Source organism: Protobothrops mucrosquamatus, unplaced genomic scaffold (genome assembly GCF_001527695.2).
Source record: "Protobothrops mucrosquamatus isolate PMUCROS unplaced genomic scaffold, P.Mucros_1.0 scaffold2711, whole genome shotgun sequence".
NCBI lineage: Eukaryota > Metazoa > Chordata > Lepidosauria > Squamata > Viperidae > Protobothrops > Protobothrops mucrosquamatus.
The window spans coordinates 434,356-457,720 of record NW_015388756.1 but is presented as its reverse complement, the minus strand read 5'-3'; the positions used below and the strand labels follow the sequence as shown (position 1 = coordinate 457,720).

The following is a 23,365-nucleotide window of genomic DNA, read 5'->3' as shown; positions in this document are numbered from 1 at the left end:
CAAACTAAATAAACTACAAACTAATCTATACCACAAAACACAAGAAAAACTAAATAAAACTTCATCTTAAAATTCAAAATCCTGGTTTTTTATTCAAAGAAATGCAAATGTATTCTTAATGTTGTTTAGCAAACTCTAAACAGATTTCACATTGCTAGGGAAGAAAATTAAAATAATTGATTCCCCGGGGACTTAATATAATTCTACCTGACACAAATTTAATACATATTTTAACTGTCTCACAGATCCTTCTCAATGATAATTTTTAAAATATGCACTGTATAAATAAGGAAGCAAGATTGCTAAGGTAGTTATGAAAAAAAATACCTGATCAAACATTCATCAACAAAGAAGGGTAAAACAAACTTCAATAAATGAGAAGTAGTAGAGAAGCACAAATATCTATCAACAATGAAACCTGTCATCACTAATAAATGGAACCAGTTGGACTGATGTATCAACTTTTTAGCTATTTGGAGAATCACTATATCTCAGGAACATAAGATATGATTTCCAGATAAGTTGTCCTAATTCAATCCTTGCTGCCATCACTTAAAACAGGGGTATCAAACTTGCAACGTCACGTGACATGTCACAACATATCGTGACTTTTTCCCCATTGCCAGAGCTAGGGTAGGCGCAGTTTCAGCATGACGCATCCGGCCTGCAGGCCGGCAGTTTGACACTCCTGACTTAAAAGGACATCAGATAGCAAGGATTAGGGAAGGCAGCTGTGCTGTCATTGAGTAAGAGCATTGGTCTAATCCAAGATAAAATTGTTTCACATGAAGAAACCCATCAGTGTCACATTCTGATCCTTGATACTTGGAATACAACCAGAAGAAAATGTTTTACGGTAGCTGAATATTTTGATAGAAATGGGCATATACCCATAAATAACCAAGAAACAATGGAATTTGCTTGAAACTTGCCCGGTGATTCTTCAATAAATCATAGTAAATTTAAACCATGATTCAATGCAATATGATAACCTGATCACATTTTAGATATTCTTTCTCCCAGGCCTTTGTAAATGTTTCTTTTTCCTAGAATGTCCACCTGATATTAAAAGAAGTAAGGCAACCAATTTAATCTAGCTACAATTATATGACTGCATATATCTCAATAATATCCATAAGAGTTAAGCTACCTATGTATTTAAGTGATGTATGAGCAAAATAATTATAAAATATACCAAAAGAGAATCAATGCTGCTGTATACTTTCTGCGATAGCATCTACAATATAGAAATGAAATGCTATCATTATCACACTGTATATTTCATTATGCATCTGAAAAAAATTAATACCATCATATCACAAGTTTTTAAGATCCCAGTGGTATTTTTATGACCCAATTACCTATGCAGGAAAACTTTGGGAAAATTTTTGAGTTAAATAGTTACCCAAACAAACTTGGATACCATTCCAGTATCCGCAGTAGACTTCTGCTTATAGTGCTTACAAATTACACAGTTTCTGATGAACAAGCACCAAAGTTTAATGACTTACCTTTAGCATTTATTTCTTACTATAGATAACATTAGAATTAGATAATAAAGCATTAAAGTCAGTGTCAAGGCTCTGCTTGACTTTAATGGAGACTAAATTAATATGGTCATTCAGCTAGTACCAAACAAAAAATAAACTCCCACTCACTAATTAATAGCTAGATAAAGTAATGGTAAGACTTCAGGATATCCAACTATTCATGACAGCACATAAATCCTAAAGCCTGGGTACATTTGCTGAATGAAGAGACATTATTGCAACACTGAGTGTTTTCAAAGATAAATCTTACCATGATAGTTACAATCTGTTTCACTAGTGAGCTGTTAAACATAAGAAATGATTGCAAGGTTGAATTTATTTGGAACAATAATTATTTATGACATTTTGGTACAGCATAACTCATAAACATATGGGTATCTTATTAGAAATTTAAACTCATTTTTAATAAAACTCAGTGTGATATTGCATCAATGTAACTAAACCGACTCAAAGGAACAACAAATAATTCCAGTTTAACTATTCCAAGGCTTAGCAATTTCCACATGCAATCTAATTCGCCTGTCGAGGCAGACTTTACTAACACAAATATATCTATGGACAAGTATGGACATAAATGTTATTTTCCTATAAGATTTGGAGAATGCATAATTTACTTATCCCACACAAAACTGACATTATTTTGTTTGATGTTTTCATCCTTAGAGCAAGCACCCTTTTTTCACCCTCAAATATGAGACTGCAAACAATCAATCTTGACTTTGCCCAGTAATAATGAAAATGAAATCTCAGTACAATGTAATCTGGTTCATAGCTAGGCTGTCAAATTGAAACACGTGTGCTATTTAATAGCCTCTTTAGGAAATCAGGACTTTCAGTCTATAATTCAGATACTGCTATCCAGTCATAAAACCTCTTGACTCTGATTATGGACTTTTTCATTAGATAATCACTTTAGATTTTCTCTGAAAATAACATTATCAGTATTCTTTTATATGATGTTATTTAAATAAAGGAGAGGAAAATACTATTTCTAGCAGTAATTAAAGATGTATGAAAACCATCATCCAGCCCAGAAGTCCATAATATCAGTTCATTGATCAAATATCAATTCATGGCAGAGAAAATAGCCTGATCCTACAGCATTTGTACCTCCAAGAAAAATCACTTGAGTATAAATTGTCGACCCTCTGTTGTTTTGCATACAATACTTTCTTTTCTATAATTCTGTCACCTATTTTTAAATCAGTAAAGGATTCAGAAATCTCCCGGATGCTGCCTTTACTTCCACAGGCATTGTGCAGTTCTCCACTCAGACATGTCCATAGTGCCTTACTCATATATGGATATTTTAACTTTCTAGCCTCTTAATTCTAATCTCTAATTTTGATTTTTTTTTCTGTGTGAATCTCCAGAAAAATTCCATTATGTGGGCTTTCAAAAACTGAGATACCCTTCTGCAAAAATGTATTTTCAGTTTTTTAAACTAAATGTCTCTGCATGCTTGAGAAAAAGAGAAAAAAAATCAGTGGATCTTTTAAATATGTAGAGTTGATGCTGCATGTTTTTGTTCTCTGTAAAAAGTATTTTTCTTTGAGAGCTTCATCTCTGGCCTCTGAAATCCTACATTCCCAACTTTCTGCAAATCAAAGAAGGCTTAGGATCTCTACAAGATCATTAGGGGATGAAAATTTGCTAATCTCCACATGTATATTTACCTTTTCCTTTCTTGTATTATTATTTATGCTATAAAATTGATGTTATGATGATTAATTTGAATTTTATTTGGATGTTAATTGCTGGAAATCTCTAAATATCTGGCAAGGTAGAAAAGTTAGCAAATGAAATCCATCCGTACATCAATACGCAGCATAAAGGAATTTCTGTTATAAAAAGTAGAAGTTCACTTCTTGCATGCATAACTGCCAGATGAATTATTAGTTATACCAAGATGTACTGAAGTTATTGATGATATATTATTGATATATGATTGTTTCCATCTTAATGTATATTGTTGATATTCATTGACATTCATACTCTGTAAGTTTTTTCTCATTTTTTTTAATTTATCTTATTGGATGGCATATAAATCAATTAATCACTTAATTAAATATGCTATCACTCAGCAATAGGAGCCTTTTCTCTGCTTTCATCAATATGCCCAAGAGAAGAGCAGAAAAGAAAAAATGTCTTTTCCATCATCTGTTGTAGCAAGGCTTCCAACTGGTCTTGAGCCAACACACTGAACTGGTGGAGAAAAGCGCTAGTTGCTCATGCTGGAAGGTCGGGACAGAAGAAAAGTAACCAGTGATGCTCTGTTTAAATATCTGTGGCTGAGACCATAAGGAGGGCTGACTGAGTCTGTGGGTAACACAGCAGGAGAACAAGCCACAAACTATTGCCACCAGATCAATCTGCCTCACTGGTTAATCATTTAATTATGAACATTACTTTCAATTCTTGATTTGGACTGCTGAAGCTCTAAAATATTTGTTTTTAACTCCTGTTCTCAACCTTTTCACCATGGACCCCCTTTAAATACCTTTTTTGGCCACGGACTATGGCCACGGACCCTTCAAGACTTATCTCAAGATTTAATGCATAACATTTCTTCAAGCCTTCACAGACACCCTTTGTTGACATCACAGCCCCCCCCCAAGAGTCCACGGACCACAAGTTGATAACCACTGTGTTAGCCAGCTTCCCATCACTCTTCCTACAAGCATTTCTGCTAACTGTCCAGACACTGATTTTGTGATCTTTATTTCCAGCTCAACTGCTCTATTTGTTATACAATGTGGAATTCCCCAGAAATTTTGATGAGCAAGCTCAGTACTTTACTCTGAATGCCCTAGATTTCATACAGTATTACAATACTATAAGTCTTCTGGTTTGCTTTCATTCTTCTTATAAAGAAAAGGCTGAAGTCTACCTAATGCCAAGAAGGACAGATTTACCCAATTGTTTACCTTTATTTGAATATATTATCCCTACGGACATAAGATTTAGTCTACATTTGTATGCTATAGCCTGAATAAATGCCAATATTTGCATTGCCTGGAATGACTCTGCACAATTTACTGACTAAAAGCAGGATGCCACTAAAAAAAAAGAGTGCATCAAACTATAATCATGAACAGCCAGAACTATTTGGTAATTAGGAGCCCATTTTGAACTACATTAATCCACAGCACCCCTAAGAGCACTGTAACTTCAAAATCACTGTCATATTTAACCAGAAAATAACATTCAGTAACCTACTGCTTTTCATTAAACATCAACTAGTTAGATCAGATTAAATAATTATAGAAATTGAAGCAGTCTTGTAATGGAAAAACTGGAAGGTTAAGGATAACATAATCCCTAAATTTGCAATTGATAATAGTGCAATAGTCATCACAGATTGTGCACAAAAGATGTCTAATTTTTAATTCGGAGCTGAAGCCTTTTATGACTCATGGCATATTGTAAGAAGTGCCTCTGCAAAGAGATTACGTTTTTAATGTCTGTTAACAGTTTAATGAGACATCAATTGAGGCCCAGTTGTAATAGCTGTAAGCTTAGCCAAAACAAAGCCAGTTTCCAGCATTAGTCATGTGGAATTCTTGGGGCTGAGATTGGATGTTTGCTTTCAGATGTTTCATTACCAAGTAGGTAACATCATCAATGTCAGTAAGTGTGGGGTTTGCTGCCTGTTTAAGCGTCACACCTTAAATTGGGACTGGCAACTCTGGCACTAAGTGAAGTGATCATTAAGCAAAGCAATTTATGACTGCCCCACTTAGCGATGGAAGTTCTGGCAGTTCCACCACTTCTGGCAATCCTTGTTGCCATTGTTAGATGAATTTTTATGTGGTCATTAGGTGCCACCCAGTGGTGGGATTCAGCCGGTTCACACCAGTTCGGTAGAACTGGTAGCTAATTTCTTTTGAGTTCGGAGAACTGGTTGATTTGTGGTAGAAACGGCCCCCCTCCCACCCATATGACACCTTCTTTCTAGCTCTGATGCGGTCCTCCGTCACTTCCTCCGCCATGGGCAGTCCCACAAACAAAAGTTTGTGGGACTAAAAAAAAAAAGTTCAATCAATCAATTCCAAATTCATGAGATTTTTTTTTCAGAAGTTGGAATTGATTGATTGAACTTTTTTTTTTTAATCCCACAAACTTCTTTTGTTTGTGGGACTGCACACGGTGGTGGAGGAAGTGATGGAGGAGCTGGAAAGGTTAGAAAAGAAATGGTTTGGGAAGCAAGGGCATCTGGGCAGTGGTGGGTGGGGCAAGCTCTCCAGCTCTGCAGCGGCAGATAAATGTTTTCCAGCTCTGGCGCTCCACCTGCCACTTTGGTGGCTGTGTGGGCAGACCTGAGAAGAGGGCTCAGAAGGGGAGTGAAATAGAAGAGGGTGGGTGGGCAGGTGATGGGGGGATCTGCCAAAGCCATCCAGAGAAGACAAAAAGCAGCCCCCACCTAGCCTACTGCCAGCAGTTCAGAGAAGCTGCTTCTGAGCTGGACGGATGGACGGCAGCTGAGGAGGTGCTGTAGTGGGTTGTGCCTGGGAAAAAGAGAGCATGGAAAGCCGGGACTGGGGGGGGGAGGGAAACCAGCCATGCATCTGGCCATGAGTTAGTGGGTGGCTGGTTGAAGAGAGGGATGGTTGAAGTTCTGCCTGCTTTATTACGTGGCAGGCTATTAACAGGCAGCTCGTTCCATTTCATTAAAAATAAAAAATAAAAGATTTCTTTAACAAAACGGAGTGGACTGCCTATTAAGAGCCTGCCCCGTAATAAAGCAGACAGAACCCTGATTGTCCCTCTCTGATAGCTTTCAGGGAGACCATGTCGAGGAAGGTACCACTTGTAATTGAAAACATAAGAAGTGCTATCCTGCATCATGGTGAACCGGCCATTGGTGCAGGCGGAGATGACCCCAGAATGGCCAGAGCCAGCAAGTGCACGGGGCCTGGGCCGGGTGAGGGCCCGCTTCTGACCATCCCGGGCTTCTCCACCCACACTGATGGGGCTGCACTGTGGAAGGGGGACAGTGGCAGCTCTGATCCCCCTGCTGGCTGTCCCCCTTCCAGCCCCCTGCCTGGTGCCTCTTCTATGCAATCCTATGTGACTGCAGTGTGGATGAGAGACTTGGCTGGTGGGGAGGGTGGCTTTTCTCCATGGAGGTATCCTGGCCCTCCTGCCCCCGTAGCCAGGCCCCCTCGCCTTCCCCCATCTGGAACCTGCTGATCTCCACCCTCCTGTACCCACCCCAGTTTGAGATTCCTGCAGCCTCCCCCAACCATACCTCCTGCCCCCCCAGCTGGGACCTCCAGCAATTCCACAACCGGGAGCTCTTGCCTCCCCCGCTTGGACCTCCTACCCCCACCCCAGCTGACCCCCTGAGCAGTCCACCCTGACCAAGGTGGAGGGAAGGCGAGGCAGAGAACTGGTTGTTAAATTATTTGAAACCTACCACTGATGCCACCCAAGTCCCTCTAAGTCCCAACCTCAGTTCTCTGGACTGCTTCCTCTTCAACTCACCCACCTCCTGCCCAGTGCAGTAAAAAGTCCTAAAGCTGCAGCAGTATCACTAGTGATCCCAGAGCTGCCAAATGGCAAATAGAGCTGGTTCCTGCATCCCATCAGCAGCTTCCCAAGTGGAAAGCCCCAGCAAAGGATCTCCCTGGCCAGTAGGGCCCTGGTCCCTTTCCTTCCCAGTAGGACAGTGACATATACCTGCTCATCTATAGTTCTCACCTGTCAGCCTACAGAACATTTTCATGGCACCTGTCCACTCATGGATGGAATCATGAGCCCAGTGGGGGAAGGCTGGTGAAGATCAGCTGGCAGGGGTGGTCATAAATGTTAAGTAGACCTGAAGTTTTATCATCATGACTGCAGGGGCATTGCAACAGTTGTAATTCCAAGGAACAATCACAAGTCAATTTTTTTAGCACCATCATAACTTTGAACAATCACAGAACGAAAGGACATTAAGCCAGTGGTACTCATCCCAGTTTCCCTGAAGGTGGGTTGTTGGAGTGGATGTATTATAGACTTTTTGTTCTCTTTGAAGGTTTTAAACAGTGTGTTAATCAGTTAGAAAACTCCTACTGGCCAGATCCTCTGAACAGATATGTAATCACCTCAATTCAATTAGATAACCACCAGGAAAGCACATAAATCCATACCAATAGCTAGAGGAATGACAGGATCAATGTTCAAAGCCCAAATATATATTTTACCATAGGTTTTTCTCTCCCAAAATGCAATCAGTGCCATTTGCCAGTCCATGTCTTTCAGATAAAAAAGCAAATGAGGATGTTCAACCCAATAATTCTTTTATACAAATAATAAGACTATTGACCTTTATTTGTAACATCCAGTGGAACAGATCTGCCACATTAAGACACCTCTTAATATTGAACAAGGCATTTTCCCTCCAAACCACCAATATTAAATACATAAGAATTTCTGTATTTGTAACACTAAACCACTAAACATGAAGTACAGCTTAAAGAAACAGTACCTTGAAATAGGCTGAAACAATTAAACAAATATTTTTATGTAATTTTTTTAAGAAACGTGAAGAACTGTGAATTAGTTACACAAATCTACATGAAATATGTTGAAGAAATACAAATTAGCTATACATAAAATGCGTTAGTTGTATAAAAATGTCTGTTGACACAGATGTCTCCATTGACATTAATGAACTTGCTTTTAAAAAATGGTAATTTGACTGCCTAGCAGACTGGCATGCTTAGTAGCAGAATTCTGTTTTGTTCTATTTTTAGAATGAAAGCTAGGCATTGCAGTTTTTAGTTGTCCCAATTTTTTTAAAAAACACACACTTCTGTTCAAATAAAGCTGGAACCTGGCTATACTAAATTTCAGATTGGTTTCTGATTAAAATTTGGGGAATATTTCAAATAGGAAAACATTTTAAAACTCTGATGTCTACTCTGTAGTTTGATATGCCATCTTTCCTATCCATAGAAGTACAAATAAGCAACCTTACTTTGTAACTACACATTATGTGCATATATATGTGTACATACATACAGTACACACGTGATTATGTCTACAGTGCCTATATTTTTATGAACATTTCAAAACTGAATTAAGAAGCTGCACAAAAATTTTCATGCATCGCTTTCAGATGTTGGTAGAACAAAATATTTGGTGGTTCATGTTCACTGTGGCTAAAATTCTATACAAAGTTGGACAGTCAAAGATACTAGTTTGTACATAACATTTAAATCTGCAGTACAAAATCCATATATTTGGCTTTAACAAAACAGCCAAGGTTCCTACATGTGTGAATAAATTCTTTAAGAATGAAATTGGCTCCTATGGATTATGTGTTTAAGGTAAGGACAGAAAGGGGTATATGGCATCATGATCTTGCTCCAAAATAGTGGAAAAAGTCTACTATTGACCTATTTCCCATTTTAGTTCTTTTATTATTAGGATACCTAAAAGAAACTGTTCAGAAAATATGGTGTTTAATATTTGCAAAAAAAAATCACTGGATGACATCTAAGGGATTTTATTTTGTTTATAAAATGTCCTACATCAGCAGTACTAGAAAAGGTGGAATTTCTTTTCCTCCACAGAAACCTGAAGAACTGAAGAAAATGTTCAGAATATATTTGTTGGGAAGAGTGTGGTAAAAGAAAAGTAAATTGTCATTGGACAACTACTGTTATAAATATGGTGGAAGAACAAGTCTCCCTTACTGAGAAATGTAATAGATAAAGTAAAAAGAGCCAGGAAACAGAATTCAGGTAAAAATAAAGAAACTGTTTCCAATTCATTGCTTCATTTCATATATTTTATGAAGACCACACATAATCTAGACATTAATCATTTATTATATAAAATCTGGAAGGATAAGTATGATCTGTGACTGTTAATATCTCTACCACATTCTCCTTCGTTATGTCTAATATTAGTATAAAATTGCTTAATGGTCTTATGTATTTTTTCCTAATGCGCATTCTGTATTATTTTCAAACTTGAAAATAATTTATTTCATGAAATACCAACTCAATAAGTTTATTACATTTAGAATAAAGAACAATGTCTACGATTACGATTCGACACGACTTAGCAAATCTAGATTAGTCAAGGGCATGGACTTAACCTACTTACAAGGTTTCCTGAAAAAACAAAAAGGAACTTCTCAAAAGTGAAGAGTGGTTCTTCGAAGAAGTCAAGGATCTTAGAAGTCAGACATGAATTGGATGGAGTTTTTTTTTAGTTGTACAGAATAGGTCAGTTGCTGACCTACACCCTATACCAGGGGTAGGCAACCTTGGCTCTTTTATGACTCGTGGACTTCAACTGCTGGTTCAGGAATTCTGGGAGTTGAAGTCCACGAGTCATAAAAGAGCCAAAGTTGCCTACCCCGCCCTATACCATTTCAGACAAGTGGTTGTTCAGTCTCTTCTTAAAAACTTCCAGTATTGGAGCATTCACAACTTCTGGAGGCAGGCTGTTCCACTTGTTAATTAACTAATTATCCACAGACAAGCAAGGAATCTTGCAGTGCTGATGTCCATTTCCTGATTGCAGGCACCTCATGGCATAAAAAGCTGAGATATAAAGTGCCATTCCACAATTGCTTTTGACTCATGAAACAACAGTTTCATCTAAGTTAAATCATGTGGAGGTTCTTGGCTATTGTATTATGACTAAACAGAAGATGTATGTCTTGGCAACAGAAAATAACCCAATCATATTCACATAGCCTGCATAATTCAAGATTTCACTCCTAAACTTTTTTTTTTGCCATCACATATCCATTTAGTGTAAACTTAATGTACATCCCCCCTCTAAAAAGTTCAAAACCCAAAATTAATATAATTGAATAATGAAAACCATATAATGAAACTTTGGGGAGATTTCGGGATTCATTGTAGTAACTTAATTAAAAGATTCTTCACACCTCTCAGGGACTCTGCACTTCCCTAAGGAAGGAACACTTCACAGCAAACTGTCGTCTAGAGAAAACTACATAGCTTACGAATATTTTATATCAGGGGTAGTCAACCTTGGCTGAGCCAGCTGACGACCGAGTCCTTAAGACCCTCAACTTCAGGTGCTCAGTATTTTCTCGGTTCAACTGATGGGGACAAAATATACTTTTTTTTTTTAACAAATGATAGTAACGGTAAATTTTCTATCGGTGACCTTTTCTAAGGGTAAATTCTTAGAATAACAACCTTATGTTTGTGTTTATTACCTAATCTATACGATTACTTGTAGAGGCAAAAATCTAAAGTCACCTTTTCTTGGAATAAAAGGAAATAGAAATGTCCTGGCTGACTTGCTCCTTCAAATTATTTATTGTGGGGGGAAAAACAATTAAGCAATTCTATCATACAAGCCATTTCAAAGCTGATACGATTAAACAATCTCAGTGTAATGCTTCAGACAAATTAACTAAAAATTGAGTTATAAGCAGAGAATCTTCTTATATTTTCATTTGATTTACAACCAGAATGAGAGTATTTTTTTTCAATTGAAATGATTAATGCAGAAGTGAAGAAATATGTTAATGTGATCCGATTTTCTCAATCACTCACTTTCCAAGTAAGAATATAATTAAAATTATTACCAATTAAATGTGCAACTAAGCAGAATGGAGCGTTAGTTTAAGGAATAAAAATGTACAAAGAACCATTAATTCTGCATTATTGACTAAGAACATTTAATTCTAAATGTGAATTTAATATTTCTGTTCACGATCTTCCAAGAAAAGATGATCCATTGAACACATCTATTACATTATAAACATAATCCAACAAGGCATTTAAAGAACAGATATTAAGTGCATAAACAGAACTATTGCTTTTACTTTTACATTAAAGAAAAAATAATAATAACTAACTGACCTTTGAAAACAACAATTCCAATCTAGTCAATCAGAAACCATTTGCCCCTAAGAATTTTTCTGCTAATCATCTAATGTAAATCCTACATTTCTTTTCCATTAAACATGGATAAAAGAACAACAGGAGAAGAAACAATTCCAAATATACCATTACTCCTTATTGTAACCAGACCCAAACGTGGATACCTGGAACCAAAGCTCAATAATTAGAGACTGTTTTCAGATTAACTAATATTTCTGTCTAATCTTTGTTCAGTCACAGAAAAGGAAAAATAAAAAATAAAAATAAGACCAGGAAAGCAAAAAAATATGGATTTTATCACTTAGAATCTAGTTACAAATCCACTGGACAGCTATAAAAGCAGTCTAGACTATCCACTGTCAGACTTATTTTATAGAATAAGATACTGAGGAAAAATGCACCTGTATAGTGAGACAAAGAATGGGGAAACTCAGATTCTAATCCATCCACAGCACCTTCCCAACTATGGATATAAACTGGGTGAGGTTGAGTCTCTCTCTCTCTCTCACACACACACACAGACACACAGACACACACACACACACACAGAGACAGACAGACAGAGAGACAGACAGACAGACACTATCTCTCTCTCAACACACACACAGAGAGAGAGAGAGAGAGAGAGAGACAGACACACACACACTCTCTCTCTCTCTCTCACACACACACACACACACAGAGAGAGAGAGAGAGAGAGAGAGAGAGAGAGAGAGAGAGAGAGAGAGAGAGAGAGAGAGAGATTCTCTCTCTTTCATTCTCTCTCTCTCTCCCTCACCCACAGGATTGTTTTTCTCCATAAAAGAATAGAGAGGAATGTGGTGTATGCTGCTAAAATGAAAATTACAGGCCAAGACCAAATGTTTTTCAGAATATTATTTATAATGCTTTAAACTTATGGTAATGATCTGTATATAACTAACTTTATATGCATATATTTGCCTAATTTAAATATGCAGGAATAGAGACAAAATACATGGGGGGGATTAAGAATGTGGACAGTAAAAAGCTTGAAATATGTTAAAATTGCAGAATCGGTTGGAATGGCTATGTATGTATTTCTTTTGGGAACAATCTGTCAGAATATGACCAGGCTTCTTACTTGTGTACATAAAATGAGAAAAAAATGACTAAAAAAGAGGCATCCTTTAGAGATACAACTGAGAACTAGGACAAAATATAACAAAACGGTGCAGAGATATTGCTACTACATCCTAAAGCTACAATGGGGAGAGGTGTTGCATGTGTATGTAATTAATTGATGCTCCTGATACTTTCAAAAGTACCTGTGGCATCACCTGAAAAATGGCTGATGTATAGAAGAAGAGGGCAGTTAGAAGCAAGCAGGCTGCTTGTATAAAAATCAATATAATGACTCAATCAGGTCAAGGGGAACCATTTACTGTACTTACCTGTTTTCTGCATCTGGTAGATCATCAGTAACTAGACAGAAAGTACAATATGATTTTAAGGCCTGAAGAGGGGAACACATTGAAATATTCCAGGTGGTTCTGAATAATGCTGGACCACAAACTGATTATAGATTATTATATTATCATCATCATTCATAACCATAAAGATTTCTAGCATTGATTATTATTTGGTAGATGTCTGAGCTTGGCTGATTTCAAAAACTAAACAGATCCAGATCTGCTTAGTTCTTGGACAGGGGATCTTCAGGAACTACCAGCTATAAGATAGGGAAATGCCAAGACATTCTGAAGAAGACAGTGGCAAACTACTTCTATATTGCTGCCAAGGAAAATACATAGATATCTATGTCAGATGTTGAGTTTAGCTCAAAAGATCTCTCTGTGTTGCAGAAGCTGTTATGGGGAGGATCTGATAAGCAATCAAAATCCTAGGACAAGCAATAATATATCTTTTTATTGTTGTTTTTGAAGAAACAACTAGCATGGGTGGACTCCTACTAAAAAAATATACTGAATGTTTTGACATTTGTGGGGCATGTAAAGGACATCAGTTTTGAATAGGAATAGGATTTTTTTTCAAAATCATAGATTATCTTCAACAAAAACTTTTATCACTGAAGATATTCCTTCTCTGATTTCAAATTCTAGTCAGGGAGAATTAAAAGAACCAACTGGAAGGAATATAGAATAGCAAATTTATATATTATTTTTTGTAATATATATGCAATTAGCAGCACACTTTTTAAACAGTAAAAACAGAAATGTAAACATTACATCATTGGACACTGGTTAATCTTATGAGGAAACCTCCAATTTTCAATGAAATATTAATTCTGATTTAAACGGTAGAAAAATGGTAGTTTCTTTTGCAGCTACTGGTGGAGAGATTTATGTTTTAACTTTATGAAAATATCTATTACACTGTGAGAAAACGCAGCATACAAGCTAAAGTCATTTCTCCACATTGACTTATAACAACTTCATAGCATCACCTGGCTACCATTGATATGATAGAAAGCCTGTCTACATTACTATTATTTTGGCACAACAATGATTGAATGACTCTAGAAGATGTTATAAGTCACTAGTAAGAAAAATGAGCAAAGACCACCGGCCTAATGTAGCAGCAGAAAATAGCAAATATTAAGAAAAGAGCTTTCTGTGCTCTTGAGTCAGTGTGAAAAGCAAATACAATTCCCTCCATACATTTCCTAGTGAGGCTGGATTGCAACAATTGGTCAAACCAAGAATTTATGTCCGATACTCCAGGTTTGTTTCAATCTACTCTGTTCCTCCATCCCTCAAACCTAGCATCTCCTAAGTAACCAAGAAACCTTATGCACAACACTAGAAATGATGCTGAAATAACATGGTAAATGGTGTGAATGCTGAAGTACATAAGAAACAAGGTCAGCCTGATTTCATACTCAAAAGAAAAAGAATTGGAAAACTGTATACCAAAGACATTACTGTCCATAGCCTCAAACCGAACTACAGGCAATTGACATAGTGGTTCATCCACTTCTGGTTAGTATATTTTGGGAATAAGTTACTTATCCCATCACATATCCAGAGAAAGTTTTCTTCAACCTAGCATCCATTACACTATATCCTATTAAAATTATCAGACATCTTTCTTGTTAATATTTCTAGAGCTTGGTATTCCCCTTCACTTTACATCAATTAATTCCAAATGTAAATCCTTTCTGAAAAACACAAAGTAACCTTACCATACACAAAAGGGCTGTCGGAAATGACAGCTAGAATTTTCCAACCCCTAGGGATAGCAATAGCCCACAAACCCACAGCCACACTCTGCCAGGAATTAGCCAGAACCAAAGACAAGATACAGAAGGATGAAAGAAACAATGTAATGTACAAAATCAACTGTAACCATTGCAACCAATTCTATGTGGGATAAACATCACGTCAATTACAAACCAGGATCCACGAACATCGGTTGGCAGTCAAACGCCACCATCCCAAATCCTTAATCTCTACTCACTGCGACACCAAACAGCATCAGTTTGATTGGAGCAACACAAAAATCATCGGCCACACTACCACCCACCAAGCTCATGAGTTCATCAAAGCCTGGCACTCCACAAGCAATTCCATCAACAGACACATTGACCTACAACCAGCCTACGAACCCCTCAGAATCCAAATCAACTGCACAGCCAACCAGAGACAGCCGTGACCCTTAACCAACCCACACAAGCCCCCTCTCCCCCACCAGCGGTTCACCTCCCAATGATCCTGACATGATGTAACCTCCCCATCACAAGACCCATCACAAGACTCACTGATGACTCACACCTGACCCATCACAAGACCCTTACTCGACACACCCACACCTGAAGCCCTTATAAACACTGACATCCTCTAAACTCCGCTGAAGATGTTACCTAGCCTGGTAACAAAATGTTCTGAAACCAACCCACAAGCTTGGAAAATGAACCTTCACCCTCATCCTACACCCGAGCTACAGATATTTTCCACCATTGCAAAACACAAACTAGTTATAAAAATCAGCTCCCCAGCCATTTGCCATAATGGTTAGCTACAATTGGTATATTAATCAAAGTGCTAAAATTTTCTCTTCCAAAACTGCAAATATCTACCAGTGAAAGTTTTAAGCTAAAGCCCTTAAATTCTTGTCAGATTCCACAAAATCCAAGAAAGAAGATTCCCTAGCTTTATTTGACATGCTTCAAAGAAAATAGACACGAACAAATTAAATTGAACAACTGCAAGTAGTTGAAGGAAATAAATATACAGTCTATCTGAATCTGTATTGAGCTGCTGCCAAAAAGTGTTACAGTCTTTTATTAATTTGAAAAGAATTCTTGCAACATTGATAGAGCAATTTCTGACTTACAATTCCTATGGAATACACTTTTCCTATGGCAGAAGCTACTATTATAATTTAAGGGCTGTTACTCATGAGTCGCATGGTAATGGTCATTTTCATTTCAAAAAGGTATGAAAAACCATAGATTTCCATTACTCAAAAGTATGGGAAATAACAGCTTTATGGCAGTTCCTATTATTCTGATTCCCTCCCCCCTCTCTTTCTACCAAACCACAGTTCTTTTTTTTTCTTATTCCACAGTACATTTTAACTTCTTGTCAGGTAAGTGTCTCTTTGTCATCTCAGTTATAGATGGAAAGAAAGAAGCTCAGAATCAATTTTAAAGACAGCATTTATAAGAAATGAAAAGAAAGATCCATGAAGATGAAATTCATAAATACTACAAATAAATGGCATACAGCAAAGTGAATGCTTCTTCTGACAATATATAAAAAGTAAAAGGTATAGTGCTTCTAAAGAAAAAAAAATCACTTTATAAGCAGTTTATAGAGATATTTGTAATATCCTTATTTTTCCCCTTTTGTCTGGAATGCCTGGTCACTCAAACCAATTTTACATCTTTTTTTTCTCTCTCTCTCTCTTATAGTAATTTTTTTATAACACATAGTGTTGCTAAATCTTATTCTGCAGCATATCAGTCTATATAGGACACTAACAGGTACCAATTGTTCTGTTGGTTTATATAATAAATATTAACCTTCATTCTACTTGTATTGTAATCCTAAAATGTTCTCCTTGTCCTATTTCTAATTGGTAATTATAATATCAAATATCATAAATTATATTTTAAATTGCTTTAAATAGTTATTTAAACTATGCATTTTATTCATATAATAATTTTATTTAAGATTTTTACAGCAGAGTTATTTCTATTTCATGCTGGTCAAAGTTCATAATTGCATTTTGTTATTATCAATTTACAGCAAAATATAAATAATTATATAACCACAGCAGCTCAAGCCTCTTATTGGACGTTAAATTGTGCTGAATATCGGGATTGCTTAGATGCTCATATCATGAATTGAGTTATAATAACCTGGATATCCTCAAGCAGTTCAATTGATTTGAATTTAATGTCTGAAGATTAATCTTTAATCTGAAGTTAATGTCCAAACTGAGATCTTATATTGTTTTTGAGCCAGCTTTTCTTCTAAGTTATTCTCCAATCTGCTCTTGCCAAGAATGGAAACTTTTGTTCCAGTGCAACATCTGCACAGACACCTTTCTGGTTTGGGCAAGGAACCATATTAGGTTCTTTGCTTTGATAGAGAACCACATTACCTCCATGGCACAAATCTCTTTACTGATGAGTTTCACATGGGCCTTAACATTAAACCATTTTTTTTAAATGAAGTCTTGCCCAACAATACCACTTAGAATCAGAAGAAATTTACTTATGCTGAAATTAAAGTCATTGTAAGCTCCAGAGGAACGATTAAACCATATGCTAAGGCTAGCTTTTAAATGGTGCTAGAATAGTACAACTGATGATATCCTATGTTCTGTATAAAGTATAAAACCATACAGAATTTATTTCAGTGCAACCCACTAGCATATCATTGAGTATGATTGTACCAGATGCAAAGTAGTAAATGCTTTAAGCACATGTCTAACTGGGAACCCAGTTAGTCTTTGGAATCCAATTAAGAGAATGAAGTTGGTATTAATGAAGCAGAGTTGCTATATCAGTGAAATTTAACAAATAAACAAATATATACCTTTCTGCATGTTTCAGCCCAGCTAGCCCTGCATATATGCAACTCATAATGCCAAAACTATTTATTTCAATATTTTTCCATGAGTACATAAAGGGACATCTCAGTCATTAAAAACAAATTATTCAGAGAAACTTTCAGTAAGCTTTAAATCTCCCAAGGTATCCAATGAAGTCACACATGATTCTTCTATCATTTTTCAAGAGACATTGATTTGATTTCTCAAGCACACTATTCTTTTTATCAATGTAATAAGCAGCATCCTTGACATCTGTATGACAAAGCTAAACAGGCCAGGAGATAGCACTTTTGCATGTTAAGAAGCAAATCTGTCACTTGGGAACTTCAGAATAAACTTTTCTGTGGATCATCTGCATTTTCTAAATAAAAAAATCAAGTATGGGCAATATTATTAGTGCTGTCGCGAAGACTGAACTTCATAATGAGACACTCTGCATGGTCTTTGTTTCAGCTAAGTATTTCTCACTAGATTATAATCAAGCTACATTCAGGAGCATATTATTTACCTTCACAATAGGCAGAGTCCCCTTGGACAGAAACATAACCACTTTTGCATTCACAAGTAGCCCGTGTGTTCCAGTTTCTGCACTCTGAATTTTCACCACATCGGTGTCCCTGTGCACAGAAATTATGACCTGCAAAATGAAATGCATTTCCTTTTGAATTAATCTGTAAGGAATAAAAAGTTAACTGTTAAATTATCATTTATGCAATTCATTTATTCATATTAAGGCATCTGAAGATAGATATTACTGATTAATATACACATTTAATAGAGCACATAGACTTTCTTCCCCTGAGCATGCCATTTACTTACAATATATACTAAACTGATATGCCTTGCTTTTCCTAGGTCCCTCAGAGATAAAAGGATCTCCTACCACTTTATTCTGGAATTCATCAAACCATTTTAATAACAAAATTATAATGTACCTCAACCTCATCCTGGCTGCTTATTTGAGGGAATTCTAATTAGCTGCTACAAGTATATATTACTGAGTGTCTGATGTACTTTATTGAGTCATGCCCACATCTATTAATATACATTAACAGAACCCATTCAGGATGAACAGACATTAAAGGAAAGTTTAGAAAGCCAGGTTCTATGCATTAAGGGCTTTAGAGAAGATAACCAGCATCTTCAATTGCTCCCAGAAGCCCACCAATAACCACTGTTAACATTATTGCCCATGCCACTATATTTTGAATCAGCTGCAGTTTCTTCAATGCCAACTCCATTGCAGTAGTCCATGTATGAGGTAAGCAAAGGGCAGTTCCATAAGATGAAACTGTGCAAAGGCCTTTCCAGCCACAGCTGCCAAGTGCTCCTCAGCAGAAACTACAAGTCCGGGGGAGGGGGGGACCAACAGTGCACTATTCCCAAATGTAGACATGTAACCTCCTTCAAAATTAACAGAATAACAGAAGTGACTTTGGAGGTCTTCTAGTCCAACACTTTGCTCAGGCAGGAAACCCCATATCATTTCATACAAATGGTTGTCCAATCTCTTCTTAAAAACCTCCAGTGTTGGCATACTTACAACTTTTGGAGGTAAGTTGTTCCATGATTAACTGTTCTAACTGTTAGGAAATTTCTCCTTAGTTCTAAGTTGCTTCTCTCCTTGATTAGTTTCCATCCATTGCTTCTTGTCCTGCCTTCAGGTGCTTTGGAGACTAGAATTCTTTGTGGCAACTCTTTAGATATTGGAACTAGAGATAGGAGTTCCAAACACCCAAAGCCATTTGGTCTTACTAGAGTCAAATTTGAACCCATTCTTCTTACTTAGACACACACACACACACAACTGAATATTTTAGCATATTGGCAACATCTGACCCCAAATCATTGGATGAAGGCTAGTAGATACCAACTCCATTAACAAAGCCAAAACTACTGCATGAACTACTACATGAACTTGCCTCAAGCACATAATATCATGCTTCCATCACCTTGCCAGCACTTCTTCAGGTACCTGTTCTCCTCTGTTAACCACTAGGACATGGGTGTCAAACTTGCCACGTCACGTGACTTGTTGCGACATATTGCGACTCTTTTTGCATTGCTGGCAATGGGGTGGGCACGGCTTCAGTATGATGAAACCGGCCCACAGGCCAGCAGTTTGACACCCCTGACCTAGGAGCTTAGGTCAAGTGAAACAACTGCTTCCTCCTGAATCCCAGTCTACTCTTTCCATTATTTACTCTCAGGACCATTTTAAATTTTAAGAATAATTCCCTTGACTAATTAAATTGTAGTTTGAATGGCAATAAATAGGCAGCAATGATTATTACCCCTTGCCTTTGGGGCCCTGAAATGAAAAGTAAAGGAGTCAAAACAATTTGTTTCATGGATTTCAGAAAAAAAGTAATTTTATCTAGATTTTAATTTTCTCTTTTGATGTACAAGTTATCAAAACTGAAACATCATAGACATTTTATTAAAAATGCATTCAGTTTCTCACAATTATGCTTGTATGGCAAAAATGTTTTGCCTGATATGAGTTTTCATATTACAGGAATTGCTGAAGAACATATAAAACATTTACAACATGTTTTTTTCCCTTTTCCTCTCTGGCTTACCCCGTGCCATGGATATCAGTGATGGAATAATTTAATAATGATTTTATAAATCCTAAAATACACTTAGAAATTTCCAAATTGTGAATCTTATTGAAAAACCCTACATTCTAGGCTTTTGACCTCTTCAAATATTACAGCTGAATCCTTCACACCTCAATCAAGGTTGCAGTGTAATTTTCCTACACTTGGCTTTACTTTGATGAGGGCATCCTTATATCTTTATTACAATTGCTTCCACTAGATTAAATTTTGCTTTAAGTTATTTGACTGTGCAATGACCCATTTATCATTTTAAGCTAATTATAACAGTAATCAAATTCCATGCTCCGGGGAATAGGTAGGCAATCTTATTTCACATTGGTGAAGAATATTGTAACTGGTTATGTCCATGTCCTCCAAAGGAGTCACTCAAATTAGACATGGGTTAATATCCCCCCCAAAATTGGAAGAATTTAACAACTCACCTCTTCTTTCAAGCTATTCTGATTCCAATCTTATTTATCTAATTTTTCCTATTTTTGTCAATTCAAGACAATGCTGAAAGCCCCCATTTCCTATTTGCCCCACAACAACCCTGTGAGGTGGGCTGGGCTGAGAGAGAGTGAGTGGCCCAAAATCACCCAACTGTCTTTCATGTCTCAAAAAGGACTAGAACTCAGAGTTTCCTGGTTTCTAGCTCAGCACTTTAGTCACTACACCAAACTGGTTCTCTCTGCACATTAAATCATGGATAGGTCAGTAAGACTTATTTTCAATGAGACAAGGATTTTATTAAAATGGACATAACTTTTCTCACATATAATCCAATTGTTTGATGCCCTATCAAATTTCTTTTGGCCACCTCAGATAAAGAATCAGGCAAAAAAAAGCCTATATGATAGTAGTAGTACACTATATTCCAATATTTTATATCAGGGGTGTCAAACTCGCAACATCATATGACATGTCGTGATGTATCGTGACATTTTTCCATTGCTGGCAATTGGGTGGGTGCGGTTTCGGCATGACGCAGTTTGCCACCCCTGTTTTATATGACTGCTATCACTCCAAACAAAACTGTTGAGCTAACAATTCCATTTATGGGAAGCATTCTGAATTATCAGATATCTTTTCTTATGATTTCATACCTGAAGGTAATCAAGAAAAGATTGCCTGGAACTATAAATGTCAAGCTATAGTGTGTGAATAGGATGAGAAATTTAGTTTACTATACTACCTTGATGTGTAATGCATATTATTTCCATTGAAAATACTGAATAATAGAGGCCTTTTTGGATTTAACTTACTTTCTTGCTCACTTTATTTGTGTGCTGCCCTTTCAGAAAAGTTCCAAGCAGTCAACAATATATTATTTATTTATATTTATTTCACACATTTAAGAATTGGACATGATAGTTCAAACAACTGGAATAGAATTCCAGTCAACTGGACTTAAATGTCATGAAAAGAACATTTCCAACACAAAAATAAATATTCCACCCAAATAAGTTCCAACAACATTAAAAAGAACCAAGAAAAAAACCACACATACAAAGTTATGTGTCTACCTGAGCATCTCCACATTCCTATATAGCTTTTTCTTGAGGCTGTTGGGAAAGGCAATTCTTAACTGTTTTTTCTGAAACCCAAGAAGAAAGATACATTTCCTCTCCATAAAGAGGAAATTCCAAAGCACAGAGGCAGCCACAGAAAATACTTGATTTCCCAGGTCATATGACAAAATGCCAATTTAATCCACCATCAAAACTGGTGTTATTCTGTATTAGAGAGATAACTCTATCTAGTTTATTTGTCAATTAGGGCAAAAAAAAAAGGTCCCCATTAATTTTTATTTATTTTATTTTACTTACACTACCACAATCCAGAAAGATCCATGGCAATGCAAAAAGATTCGTGGGAGCGCAGAATTAAAATCAACAAATACAATAAATCTATAAATGAATGTATGTATCAAAACTAATAAATCACTATTTAACATTACAATTTATTATCCATTAATATCCTACTTTCAAACTGGCAAATATTCAAAACAACTAAAAAGAACTTTAAAAAAAAACCAACCAATTCAGTCTGTCATATTGCAAAGTTTGGGGGCTATTTTGAAAACAAAGATCCAGAATGCCTATACTTATTGTAGATTACTTAATTCCTCAAGCTAATTAAAATTCACACCATTAAGTATCCTAAAACGTCTTCAGTCAAATCATGCCTGTAATGATTGGGAAAAGATTGTAATAATACCACACGTGTTTTGAATGCCGAATATCTTATCAGTCTGACACCATAAAAAAGGCTCTTCTCTAAACTCCTAGAGAACATTTATCCGAATGACTCACTAACTACATTCACAATCACCCCAAATTACAGTAACCTTCAGCTCAGGCACCACACCTTTTTTTTTTCTTTCTTCGTGTAATTGGGAAGAAAAGACCAGAATATTTGCTTTTGTTTAATGACTGTGTGAGGTATCATCTAAGCAACAAACTGTGATTAACACCACAGTGTTAAAAAAGCCACAAATGTGGCTTCAAGTGCTGCTTCACTGAAACTAAGCATAGCTAAACAACCAGTGGTAAACTGAGATTTAATTAACAGGGGTCCTCAACCTTGGCAACTTTAAGACTTGTGGACTTCAACTCCCAGAATTCCTCAGCCAGGAATTCTGGGAGTTGAAGTCCACAAGTCTTAAAGTTGCCAAGGTTGAGGACCCCTGAATTAAAAGAATTATAAGACCTTCTGGCTGCTCTTAATTTCTAAAAATAAATATCTAAATTCCAAAGTTTAGAATTCCAAAGTCAAAATTCTGAAAGTGCTCGTATAGTTATATAATATGTGCAAAGTACTTAATAAAATCATGCTGATATTACCCTTTCTGTCAAGGAAGTGTAACACATGAACATTTAAGGGATTTATAAAAGGTCACTTTTCTTCCCTTTCCTAAAAACAGAAAAAGAAAAATCATCACAAGCCTATCTTTCCTTATTTATTTATTTATTTATTTATTTTATTGATTAGCCCTTGGGCCATATCAAAGTGCAAAGTTCCAGAAACAAATTATTACTAAAATTTGATAAAAGCAATTTAAAATGGAATTAGATAAAATACAATTTAAAATACATGGGAATAAAATAAAATGAAATTGGAATAAAATACAGTCTAAAATTAAATTGGAATAGAATACAATAATTTAAGATATAGATAAAATATGATAAAATTATATTTCGGTGTCACCCCTGCAATCTACCCCAATCATTCCCACATATGCAGATCTCAACTGGACCATTTTGCTTAAGTACTGTGCTGTGTTAAATGTTATTTTCAG

At 36.3% G+C, this 23,365-nt stretch overlaps 1 protein-coding gene across 1 annotated transcript in view; it reads right to left on the bottom strand.

The window, feature by feature from the left end:
- The window catches only part of LOC107296259 (protein kinase C-binding protein NELL1-like), a gene marked incomplete at its 3' end in the record, with an annotated part of 376,505 nt that overhangs the window by 122,511 nt on the left and 230,629 nt on the right, over nucleotides 1-23,365 (bottom strand). Inside the window, exon 12 of the mRNA XM_015825608.1 lies at nucleotides 17,970-18,098. Within this exon, the coding sequence (XP_015681094.1) occupies nucleotides 17,970-18,098 (129 nt within the window). The remainder of the gene's footprint in view (nucleotides 1-17,969; nucleotides 18,099-23,365) is intronic.